At 38.7% G+C, this 13,291-nt stretch overlaps 1 protein-coding gene across 1 annotated transcript; it reads left to right on the top strand.

Annotated features, from left to right (window-relative positions):
* Nucleotides 1-8,964: 8,964 nt before the first annotated feature.
* Nucleotides 8,965-13,011, top strand: sgo1 (shugoshin 1; the record flags this gene model as incomplete). The annotated part of the gene is made up of 7 exons (XM_079258729.1): nt 8,965-9,109; nt 9,283-9,494; nt 9,624-9,676; nt 10,693-11,522; nt 12,149-12,319; nt 12,570-12,759; nt 12,852-13,011. 7 exons carry the CDS (start codon nt 8,965-8,967, stop codon nt 13,009-13,011), a joined length of 1,761 nt encoding a protein of 586 aa, XP_079114855.1.
* Between the last annotated feature and the right edge of the window lie 280 nt (nt 13,012-13,291).

Below are 13,291 nucleotides of genomic sequence, written 5' to 3'. Positions count from 1 at the left end.
TGCCAGAAAAGTAGACATGTTAAGCTGCCGTCAGATGTCACCTCCTTCCAAACACATAAATCACTGGGTTCTGATTCCAATCTAAACCCAGTTCATCCTCCTTTGTTACTTCACAGCACTTAAAGTTCCTCTTTTCTTGGTCTGTGTTCAGGTAGTTCTCTAAACAAAGCAAAGGGAAAAAGACATCCATATCATACGCCATATATCCCTAAAGCTTCCTTGTTAGTGATAAATCCGTGCAGGAATGTTCTCCCTGATTTTGTTGTCTGTCTCTGATGCCACAAAGTAATGTCATCACTTTGGTGTACTTGAGTTTTGGAGGAAGGTGTAGCTGTAAGAGAGGTGTAGCAACAGTGACCTGATGTGAGTGGATGAGTGCTGGTGGGATTCCTCCACTTACATTATTTAAATGATGGTCTTTCTGTACCCCACAGGTCAGGTTCTGCTCAGTGTTTAAATGCTGTTGTCTAAACTCTGTATGACCCCTCACATTTTCTTCTTGTTTCGGTCTTTTAGCAGCCAGCTGACACCAAACTAGATTAATTACCCCAATATTTTTTACCTCTGTGTCCTACAGGCATTCCAAAGTAAATAACTCAGCAGCCCAGTTCACAGAATTAACATCCAATCACTCAGTGTCTCTACATTCTCCCAGACGTAACAGCGTTTGTTATCATTACTATTATTAATCGTCTGGGATGGTGATTTTGAACATCTGTGTGGGATGCTCAATTCTCCACAGAATGCAAGAATTCAGACTTCTTCTGGCTCCTATACTCCCTGGCTCACTCGACCGCCAGCCTTCACTCTTTTCTGCTTCACTTTGCGACATCTTTCTTTGGTTATCACAAAGCAGTCATGGCTGCTCTCTTCACCGTCTTTCAGTCTCTCATCCGACCATCAAATTCATGGCAGGCAGACGTACATGCACTCATAAACATGTGTTAGCGTTACAAAAGCCCAACTTGGCATCCAGGGGTTTTCTTTTTATATTTTATTCTCAACTACCTGGAGAGACTACAAAGGTATAGAGCGGAGCTGCCTGTGCTCCATGAATGCATGTTGCTTGCTGTTCACATAGAAAAGTAAAAGAAATGCAATAAGCTCTTGGCATGTGGATACGGCGTTTTTACTTTTGTACGTTGCACTTTAATCCAAATCATAAAACAAAAAGGTGGTCATGGGTAAATGCAACGAGACAGAAAACAATAGCACTGCAAGATGGAAGGACTGGATTTCATTAAACAAATGGAAAATGTAACTTGAAATACAACTGCAAAACGCTCCTTAAAGGCACGTTTTCAACTCTGCATCGCAGTAACTGCAATAATAAGTCATATAAAAAGAAATACAGAGAGAAGTCTCAAAGCTATAAATCAAACAATGTTAGCTAGAAGAGTAAAGGAATAACTTGGGGAATTATGTTCACTTTTTATCTCAGAGTGAGAGAACAGATCATATTCTCTTTATGGTAAATGTGAGAGCGGATCCAAGCGCTTTACTGTTTTCTTGCACAATGGCTGAAAACAGAGTGACATAGGCGCAGTCAAACTTTGTGTTTCGCAATTCACGGTGACATAAAGTTAAATATGACACTTTCTCAGCACTTTTGAAGTCCCCATTAAAAAGGTGCACCTGGTAAGTGTTTCCCTTGGGATGTATTGCTGCTTTAAAGTATATTTTGTTGCAGCTTAAAGTCTATCACTTTGGTTTTTTTTTGCATATTTTCACACACATTCTTTGCAAAACGTATCTATTTAGGTTTTACAGACTATTCATGCATTTTCCAAAGCTGTTAGGTTGTTTGACTGCAAACCATCTTTTAAATTTTCCCAAACTTTAGTTGCTGAATGACTTTAGTTGCAATTACAGTGACAGAAAGCTTTTCATCTGATGTTCCTAAATTTGTGCAGGTGTGCCACAGCATCTCTACTTAACGCTGCCAAATGCTCCTGAAGTCAAATGAGGCTTTGATGTAGCATTTTAACTGTACCAGAGCAGTTTTTTTTAGGAAAGATTATTTTTTTTAAATGTTTTGTTTTATTTGTTTTCTTTTTTTTAATCTTTTTTTTTTCTTTTTCTTTTTTTTTTTTTGCTCTTACTCTTTTAGACCTAAATAATCAACCTGACTTCTACGTCTACAACCTGGGCTAAAAGCTCCCTGAGTAAGTTTTGCTTTAATCTTGTAGTATTTTTATTTACTATGAGCAAAAATGGTATAAACTAGCTAAATGCCCCCTTGGTCTGCAGATTACTGGGCAAACATGTTGTGCAGCGGGATTACTGTTATACAGATTTGAAATTAGCTCCAACTAAATATTCACATTGATGACTGTTAATGATTCCTAGCTCTAAACAAGCTCATTCGTGCACACTTAAATGAGCCATTGGTGTGTTTTCCCATTTTTCTTGGCTTATCTGCAGTGCAAGGTCGATGTGTTATTGTCCATAGCTGAAAACAAACAAGGTAGATTTTAGTTGAAGGAACAAGAGAAAGAAGTTTCAAACTCTTGAAAGACTTTATTCAATTTTTTTTTTTTTTACATGATCTCCACTAAATCAGAGGTCATGTATTCAGCCGCATTGGTCTGTCAGTCAGCAACATAACTCAGATGGATGGATGAATAATAATTACATTTTCATTTTTGGGATGATCCAACTCAATGCCTGGATCCAGGAGTTTTTTTTAAAAGAATTCTTTATCATAAATGAGATAGGATTCATTTTGCAACTAGTTTCTAACTCTAAAATATTGCTCCCTATCATTGCCAAAAAAAAAAAAAAATGGATAAATAAAAACGAAAAACTAATAATGGCTTGTTGGAGGTCTGGCCTCTCTAAGTGCTTCTAATTCTTTATTTAATTCAGCATGTCCAGTAACATGTCACAGTACACAGACACATCATCACCACAAGCATTTTACAAGTAGACAGTTTTGCACTACGGGAAGATAAGATTATGACTCTTTGTTTTTGAGGGCAAGTTTAGAGGGCAAGAAGTGATCTTGGTCAGCAACATAGTTGTGAAAAATATTTGGATTTCTTTTCTGCACTTTATGACCTTCTTGCTTCATAAAACAGCCCCAACATAACTCTGGCCTTGGAGGGAAACTAAAGCTAATAGTTGAGATCATTCTAATACTTGAAGGAGAAATCTGAACTTCAAGCAGTGAAACTCTTCCAGGTATCTGCATTGAGTTGATGACATAAAAATAGATTCCAGTACAATTATCACCGAGGGAAAAAGGCGGCAAGTTCATCAACACTTGTTCTGATGATGGCTACAAACCAATTAGAACTAGTAAAAGTCTCATCTAGAAGTACCAAATATGCCTGACCCACAACATCTTCCATGCCAAAAATTCCACTTCTTTAAGTTGTATTTGTGTTTCCCTCAACACCAGACAGGATTTGTTAAGCCCCTGTGAGGTTTTTCCAGTCCTGCAGGAGGCATTGCTGTGGGTATGTGTGGGGCAACTCATCAGTAAAAAGAGGGAAGGCTGGCTGTGAAGTAAATGGCCCAGCAGGGTGTTCAAAAGAAAGCTGGAAGGCATATTGGCCAAGCTGCAACCCATGGAGAGCTGACTGTGTGGGGCTCAGTGCTGCTGTTGTCTGAGCTGAAATGAATGTAATGCCAAAGGAGTGCTCCTCCAACTAGATTTGTTGCCAGTGCAGCCGAACAATAGCGTTGCATCTATAGGAGGAAAATGTCATAACAGGGTCCTTTTGTGCTGAAATAATACATTTCAGAGTGAACCATTCCTTGAAAAGAAATGTGGATTTTTACACTATTGTGACAACTGATACATTTGTATTTTGAGTTTATTTCATCAGCCTTGAGATTTTCTGTATAGCTATGAATTAATGTCTTTTCTATATTCTATACTTAGCTGAAAAAAGGGCGACAGGAGTATCCGGTCAGGAAAAAGTGGAGTCAAAATGCATAAACTTTGTGAAAAACATAGTTCACTTCATGAATCTGAAGAATCTCTTTCAGAAACAACAATCGATTTCTGCTTGGTGTTATCAGCATCTCATATCTGTGTTTGCTTCAGTTCATTGAGGTTATGTGTTGTTGCAAGACTCTGTTAGGGCCCCTCCCAAAGCATTCAGGCCAGATGAGGTCTGGACTTTGACTGCACCATTGCAGCACCTTGATTCTTTTCTTTTCAAGAATTTTGTTTACCCTCTGAGGCTTGATTTAATAAAAATCCATGCCACATTTTTTTCACATGCATCATTTTACTTGCACAGAGACACTTTTTTTTGTCTTTAATATTATTTGACTATTTATTTAGTTTATTTATTTTATTTGTTCTTTAGAAATACTTTTAAAAAATATATTATTGTGTTTATATAATAGAAATATTCAGTAAGAATAGACTTGTATCATTTTCTTGTCCCATTTAGTCAGGAAAGTTTGTAATTACATGTACGTGTATAAATGAAATTTTATACTATATTTCTTTATTCTTCAATGAGTGTCAGTGTATTTGGTGACTCTCCCAATGTCCGCTGAGGTGGCAAAATAGCAAATATACCATCCTCACGTTTGAATATATTAGAAAACAGCCTTTAAATGGGTGCCCACTGTACTGGAAATGAAAGGGTTAAAGAGTTGCTGGTTTTGTTTGGGATTGTTGGAACCACTATGTAACCCAGTTTCATTTTCTTCAGGCAACTTTTCCAAACAACTCTTGTTTGGTCTTTTTTCTAATTGTGCTGTCATGAGCTTTAAAATTGATCATGCTAGCGAAGACCTGTCTTAGCTCAGATGTAGCTCTTGGCTTTTTGCAGTTTGTTTGAACACAGCACATGCAGACCCCGAGATGAACCTGTAAAAACTGGGAAGACTGGCAGGAAGATTGACTCTTTTCACGCTTGTGAATAATCTCTCTCACTTCACAATCTTGCTGTCCAGATTGTTTGGAAATGAGCATGTAATCTGTCCCAGATTGATGGGTAGCAAGAATTGCTTCTCCTAAAATCGTTGCTGATGTCTTTCCTCCTGTGCATTGTGTTAACTTTCAGATCAACAAACTGCCAATACTCACATACGTTTTCACATGTTGATGATCACTTAAACAAATATATTTCATTATCAGCTCCTGGCTGCCACTTACTATCTATCAGTATGCATCTATGATCAACATTCACTGTTTCCTGCACACTGCTCCTGCCTTTTGATTTAGGTTTTGTTGAATAAATAATGGCATGATATAATGTACCATGTGTTGTTCATCTGAGGTTGCATTTGTATCGTGTCAAAATTTAAGAACTGTTATCTTATTTATTTATTTTCTGCTGATACCTCAAACATTAAAAGTGAAAGGTGTACTTTCGTTTTCATATAACTGTAGGTGGCCTAATCATTTGCTCTGGGATTTTCTATTGATCTAAGATCCGTAAAGCAAGCTATAATCTAATTTCCTGGCCCTTTTCTGCCTCAAAGTTGTGTTTAATGGGTTGATTGCAGTCTATGTTATGATTCCATTACCACAAATTGTGAATATGGCACCATATGCACATTTTCCATATTAAAAAGCAGGTCTGTGTCCTTCCAGTTCCACAAGAGGCAAGTGCACAGATTAAAGCTAATACATTTCATCTGGTAGAAAAGCCGATGATCCTTTTGTTGGCTGGTCGCACTGTCTGGACAGGGTGTGTAAGAAATATATCTGACTGGACTGAACTGAGTTTATGATCTCTTAATAAGGATGTCATTGTATCAGATCAAGACCTGAACAGAACTGGACTGTTTTACAGAAAAATGCAATGTGTTCATTTCAGCCGATGTTCACAGACCTCCTGCCTTTTATCCATGTTGTGTCCTAACTGCTCACAATACCCCAAACTCACTTCATCTCAGTTTTAATGAGCGTGTCCTTTTCCACACCTCTGATAATACATTCCTCTCCAGGCTGCTGACATGCAGATATGAGGTGGCATGAAATGACTGTGTGATGGATTTGTCCATTAAAGCAAGCTGAGCAAAAATCTGAGGAGACCATTGGTCTGTCAATCTTACTATATGTTTTCCTGCCTGATTTGTCATACGTGGTTCTCTTTCTTTAATATAGACACAAACGAATAAAAAGAGTAATTCCCTGCTGTGAGAAAAAAAAAGATGTAACATTTGCTTGCTTTTACCAAGAATATTACGCCTCTTAAGTAAATAGAACTGATTTTATTATTAAAACAGTGAGTCATTACCGGTTTATATGGCTCACTTTATTCAGAGTGCTCACAAAGCCCCTGATCCACACTAAAAAGGTCCACCTGTAACTGTGAACACTTTAAAAAAATGTTTTCCATTATTTCTTTAGTCATAATAAAGCTTTACTCTCACATTTCCCTAAAAGAAAAAAATAATCCTGACTGAAAACATACAAAGCAGCAAGCATTTAGGAGAAAAACTAATGAAATTATGTACTATGGGCCTCAAAGTGCAGGTCTGTTTCACAGCTGAGACAACTTGGTGAAGTCATTTATTTTCAGTAGGTAACATGACTCAACGTTTACTAAACCCTTCTGTAGTTCTAGCCTTAACTTGCTGCAGCAGATCTGCTTGTGCATGCAGGTCAGAAGGTGAGTTTAGGTCAATAAAAAGCTTTTTTTTTTTTATTATTTAAAACTTGACAACCGGACTCAGAAAATCTTTTCTCTTGCTGACTTTAGCTCATTTTATAGTCTATTGGTATTTTGACACATTTACATTTTCTCAACTTTCATGTTGCCATTGTTAAAGTTTATCCGCGAGTAATTTTATTTTTCATCTTGTTTTCTATTACTAGTATTACTCTGTTTACATGTCTTTTCCAATAAGCCAAGTTAACGCAGTTCTGGAGTAAAGAAGACAAAGTGTGGAATATATCTAAGGAAATTGGAAACTTCTCTAATGTGTGGCCAGTCCCAATTTCTTTTACAGTAATTTGTAAATAGCTTAAAACAGTAAAAGTACATTTTTATTCTAACATCAGAAACAAGCCTAGACACACAATTTCTTCGCCTTTCAGAGAGAATTCAGCTGTATAGTGATTTGGAAAAGTCTCTTGAGCCTATGCTGAACAGCTGGAGGTCTTGCTCTTGTGTCACCGAATTACAATTCGATTTTGATCAGAGCACCTTCACTTGACCATCATTTCAAGTGGACAATCTTTAGCCAGCTGCATTTGATTACTGATTCCTATAACAGCATTTTTCACCTGCAAATGACTGTACATATGTTGTCAGTATGTAAACCATATTTCTATCTGTAGTTTGACTCCTGTGTATAGTCCAAATTGAAGAATGATACATTATTGGCCTCAATAATAATGCATATAAAAACCACTATGTCTTCAGCTAGTTAAAGTATGTTAATGTATGTGTTATAATAATAAGTTTTCCCATTATAATTGCTTTACCATGCATGCAGATTGCAGGATTGGCCATATTTCATCACCCACCGGTCAAAAAATAAAGCAAACCCTCGGGTCCACTCATCCATCATAGGATTAATGCAGGGACACAATAAAACCCACTGTAACAATCGGTTTTGGTGAAAAACCTCTTTTAGATAATCATTATTAACCTTTAAATAATAAAAAAAAACAACAACAACAAAAAAAAAAAAACAGCTGCCCATAATTATTACCTAATTATTTATTGTAAACTGTTAAGTTTACACTTGTCTATTATCCTTCCTTTGGGATTATTAAAGTATTTATCTATCCCATAATCACTGACAGGAGCTTGGACCTGGAGAAAGGAACCTATTATATTTCCCAATCATGCAAGGCAGGTTTGACTCTGAAGTAAATCAAAGCATGAGCCATTATGTGACATCAAGCAATCCAATACTTACAAGACATTTAGTGACATATATTATTGAAAGGTGTAAATGAGTTCTTATGTAGAGTAGTTTCAGTGGAGACAGTCGTGTAAATGTATAAATTCATTTGAGTTCTTTTTTTTTGTCCAAAACAAGAGGGGTCTGGACACTTCAACAGAATGTCAAAAGTCTAACTAGCTCAATTTAAACTTTGCATTAATCTTATAATTGATTGACTCTTTGAGTTGCCATGTAATCTTAACTTGAACGAGCCTTGGGAGTTTTATAAACCTCATGGAACATGAGTCAAACACAGCCTGTCTGAGGGTTTTTAGATTAACACAATTATCAGCCCCATCCACATGCAGCACAGCACTCCGCCAACTCTTATCTACAGCACTCAATTATAAATGCCAATTTTGGTGGAGCTGAATGAGCATGACCCTTGATGAGTCTTAATCCAATTTACATTTTTAAAGAAGTTTACTCATAGACTACGGGATATGAGTTTGTTAGACTTCATTCCCCACAGGTGCATAGTCCCCAGTGATATTTGTTTCTGATTGGCAGGCAGCAAAAGGATACAAAAGGGACTGATTGAGATGCCAAGAATTATAATTAGATAATTGTGGTGCTCTGTGGTTGTCTACCATTTAGCCCCAAAGGATACACAATACTACACACAGTACATCTCCGCAGCAGTAATCTGTGTTGTAATTTTACACTAGCGCCATCTAGTGGATAGTCCTGTAACTCGACGGGAAGTGACGTATTTTCATTTTTCTACCAATCAGCGGTCGCGGCTCTCAATTCGAACAGCAACTCCCGGAGAGAGGATTAACTTTCACAAAATGGGTCATTTTCCTGCCTAATTTATGTTGTTTATATATGTTTTTGAAGTGAAAAGGTGGAACCACGTAACATCCGATTCATATTTTACAGGTAGGTTTGAATATGTGCAACTTCTGTATGTAATGTTCGTCTTGAATCACTGAAAAGAGCTCAGTGCTTTGACAATGTAACGTTTACTGTCGTGCTAACGTAGCTTGGCAGCTAGCAGCACTTCTGCGTTTTGGAAAGATGAATGATTATGCCACGTTGTCGAACCCCTAAACAATACTATTTTCTTTGAAAATGAATAGATCCTAAACAATGGCGAAAGAACGGGTCCAGAAGAAGTCGTTCCAGGAAAGTCTGGAGGACATCAAAGTGAGGATGAAGGAAAAGAGGAATAAACGTTTGGCTAGTGCTGCAGCCACGAGCATGGGGCGGGGCAGGAGGATAAACAAAAACACCGGTAGGTGCTTTCAGTTTAATGAACCATTATTATTTTTTTTTTTTTACCTTTCAGAACTTTAGATGTTAACCAGCTGTGTTTATATATCAATGGGTATTGTGTTAAAATATGGACAGATGCAAAGAAGTGTTCTCTAGTCTCAAAACGAGTCTTGTTCCTCTCATATTTTCCAGGGACTAATTCCATACACACCATCCTTAATGGTATACAGCTGAACAATAAGTCACTGGCTGTCGCCCTTCAATGCGAGAAGGAGAAAGTAAGGCAGGCCAATGCTGTGATCCTGCAGCTGAAAAGGGAGCAGCAGGCTCTGTTTCTTCACCTCCTTATGCTCAAGAAGAAGCTGAAAGAGCAGGAGGCTCTGGTGGCCAGTAGTTCTTCAGAGGTATAGTCTGGGTCTTATGTATGTCCAGTTCATGTCTATAAAATTGAGTTGTACTAAATAAATGGTACTGTGCCTAAATAAACAAGCATTTTTAATGTTTTATTTCTGTTTATGCTGATCCTTATTTAGATTAAAGCTGTAGACACCGTTGCTAATTCCCAGCACCATTTGGATTCTGCAAGGTAAGCTTTTAAAAGAAAAAATGATCAGGAATTGGTATTTTATACTTTTTCTAAAGTTAACTGTCAGCTTGTTGCCTTTCAATTCACAGAAAAAAGCAGAGCAACCAGAAACTTGATGAGCAAATGCTGTGTGAATCTTCTCCAATTTGTGCAGGTATTGGCAAACTCAAATGAAATTAGTGTTTTATTAAATAACTGCTTATTTATTGCCACAGGAGTTTTTTTTTTTTTTTTTTTTTTTTTTTTTTTTGTATTGTTGTGGGTGTGCACCTAGGGGCATCTGCTCACTTCTGTAAAATACACACAAACACACAAAAAATTATATATAGTCCAGTACAGGGTTGTGGGAAAGCTGGAGCCTATCCCAGCAACTAGTAGGCTAGAGGTAGGGGACACTCTGGACAGGTTGCCAGTCCATCGTAGGAGAGACAAACAACCATTCCAACTTTCCTCTCTACCAGAGAGCATTTAGAGCAACCAGTTAATTTAAGAGGCATTTCTTTGGATGGGGGGAGTAAGCCAGCAAGCGCAAAGAAAACCCATGCACAAATGTGGAAAACATGCTAATCCAACCTCCCCCCACCCAAGGCTCGAACCAGCTACCTTCTTGCTGTGAGATCTGATAATAGGTCACTTTAACTAATAGTAAGTTAAGAAACACTTCTGTTTTTGCGCCTTAATTCCCCCTTCCAAATCAACAATGAACAGATACTCCATTTTTGATCATGTGCTGAGCTGTTGCTGGAGGAAAATAAACCTGGTTCAACTGTTCAGGCTTCTAAATTTTAGTGAAGGAATTCTGTAAGGAATAATTTGGCATTGCTGAAATGGCCTTTAAGATCGTCCAGTCACTCATGTTCTCCACATTACAGCTTGTTTACCAGGATTTTTGATTGTTCCATGACAGTAGTTGTATAATGATTGTAACATGTCAAGTATCATAGCCAACAATTAATTCTTTCTTTTTTGTTGTTGATTGTCTTTCTCAACAAAGACCCTTTGCCCTCTAAAAATAGTGAACACACTCATTGCGACAAAGAGTTAACACTGCCATCCACAGTGGGTGTAAGGCGTCGACACACCGACAGAAGAAGCAGGAGGAGATCTCAGCGTGTTCAAGAACAGAGATTCTTAAGTAAGGGAGACCCGGTTGTGGAATTTGGGGCTATAATACCAAGTCCTATTCTGGGTGACAGTAAAAATCCAAATAAAACACAACACAGAGCAGAACCAGAGGTGGCAGAACATAGTGACACCGAGGAATTGCATCACTCTACTCCTGAACCAGCTCCTCCCAAAAAAAGACAGCAACAGCCAAGCAAGAAGCAAGCTCAGCAGCAGCAGCAGCGCTCCAAACCAGAACCAGCTTCACGGAAACCTGAGAGAGGCCGCAAACCAGAACGTGCCCCATTAAAGAAACCATGGGAGAATCCCAAACCCAGAGCCCGCTCAAAGAGTCGGGACCGTTCAGCTACACGGGCCAAAACAGCGCCTCAACCACAAAGCAACAAGCTCAACACCTCACTGGGATTCAACGACACGTTTGACTTTGACTGTGAAGAGACGGTCCACGTCACACCTTTCAAGGGCAAGGGGGAGGAAAATCAGCCGGCCTCACCCATCAGCGAAGAGGCCCAAACTGAAGCAATGTCTGCTGGATCCAAACAGACAGAATCCAGCTCGTCATCACCGCCTTCTGAATCCGAGGACAGCCTATACGTCCCTCAGAAGACTCGGCGGAAACGGGTTTCTTCTGACAACACCAAAGTCATCACAACTCGAAGACGTCAGTCCTCAAAGGTAGTCGGAAGAAAAGAAAACATCCCTCCCAAGCAGAAGTTCTCTGGTGAGCATTAAGATGTTTTTCTAGGCTTTAGTTTCATCTGTAGGCATGACCTCTGGTTGTTTATTTATTAGTTATTTTGTATTTTTTAGTTTTCAAAGACGAGGAGTCGTTTGCCAAGGTTGCAGAGACTGAAAAGTGTGGAGTTAATCATCATAATTCACCTGATTTGAGTCTCGCTGACATCGTTTGCATGGAACAGGAAAATCAGCAAGGTCAGTAAATGGTAGAAAATGTTGAGTTCTAATATATAACATTGGTTAAATCCTGTCATAAGAAGACTAATAAGAAAACCTGGAACTTACATACTGTGCCTCTCGGACACAAAAGCAAAAAAAGACATTTCTACACAATTGTCCTTTGTATTTATAATTTCCATGCTGCATAGATATTTTTTTAGCACAATTCAACAACAGGGTGTTTTAAAGTGCATGTAGGGGTTTGTCAGGACAAGCTCTTAAACTCTTCATACTCATGATAAATTTCCTTTTAAACTGTACTCACAACTTTAGAATTTTATGTAAACAATGACAAAGACTGTGGATGAATTATTGGATGAGACTTGCTCTCTTTGTTGTGTTTGGCTTGTGGATGCAACACAATCAAAGGTAATTGTGTGTTTGTTGCAGAGCCTATCAGGGAGGAGATGGGGGAGGACTGCCTGCTTCCTGTCAGCCCTCTGGTCGAGGCTGAGATGATGAGAATAGACAACGTCCTGTCCGGCTTCGGTGATGCTTCCTTTGAAGCTTCACCTCATTTGCCCCGCCAAACGCCGCAGAGGCTCAAAACATGCACAAAACGTAAGTCTTTAATTATGCCGAAAGCTGCATGTCAGAATAAACTGTCAAAGCGATCATGTGATCTCACTGGTGAAAGGTTTCACACCATCATACATGAGCATGTGATGGTCACGTTTCCATTTCATTGTCACCTGATTGATAGCTTTATTGCACTCTGGGACTCAGCAGTCGGTGTACACACATACATGCACATGATTCTTGTTTCCCTTTTTCCTTTCTTTGCATCGCATCTTCCCTCACATTTCTACAGGTGGGCTTGTTTTAAGGACAGCAGGGCGGGGCTTGAGTCCGTGTGATGTGACCAATCTGTCCCCTGCAGCCTATCGCAACTTCTCCTGTGGCGGCTCTCGTCCCTCAGATACCCGATGTTCCACACCGGTTCCCTCTCGTAAGCGGCGCTGCACCATGGTGGTTGACTATAAGGAACCTTCCTTAAATGTGTAAGTTCACACGGGTTGCTGTCGCTGTTTCAGCCTGTTGTTCCAACTGCAGCAATGCTTATCGTTTATATCCCCACCTCACACGCCAACAGGAAACTTCGGCGTGGAGACAAGTTCACAGATGTGGAGTTTCTCCGTTCTCCCATTTTCAAGCAGAAATCTGGGAGGAGATCGGTGCAGAAATCCAGGAAGTCCATGAGCAACCAGCAGCCGTTCGAAAAGTACAATGAGTCTTTTGTTGGATGTCGCTGAAAGCAGCCATCTTGCTTTTTTTTTTTTTTTGTTTAAATGTTTTTTGTCTGGGTTTTTTTATTTTTATTTTAGATGAAGTAACTGATCAATTAGATGATTTGTTTGATGCTCATGTAGCTTCTTTTCTCCATTTCTGCTTTTTGTTAGTAAATGTAATTAACATTCCCTAAATGTAGTCAGATTGTTTTCTTTATTATGAAATCTATATCTATACATGCTGTGATCTAATAAATTCTGTGTATTTTTTAAATGTCTGTGCCTTTAAATGCTTTATTCCCAG

This window comes from Telmatherina bonti (assembly GCF_933228915.1).
Source record: "Telmatherina bonti genome assembly, chromosome: 19".
Lineage (NCBI taxonomy): Eukaryota > Metazoa > Chordata > Actinopteri > Atheriniformes > Telmatherinidae > Telmatherina > Telmatherina bonti.
This window is presented reverse-complemented; position numbering and strand designations above follow the sequence as displayed.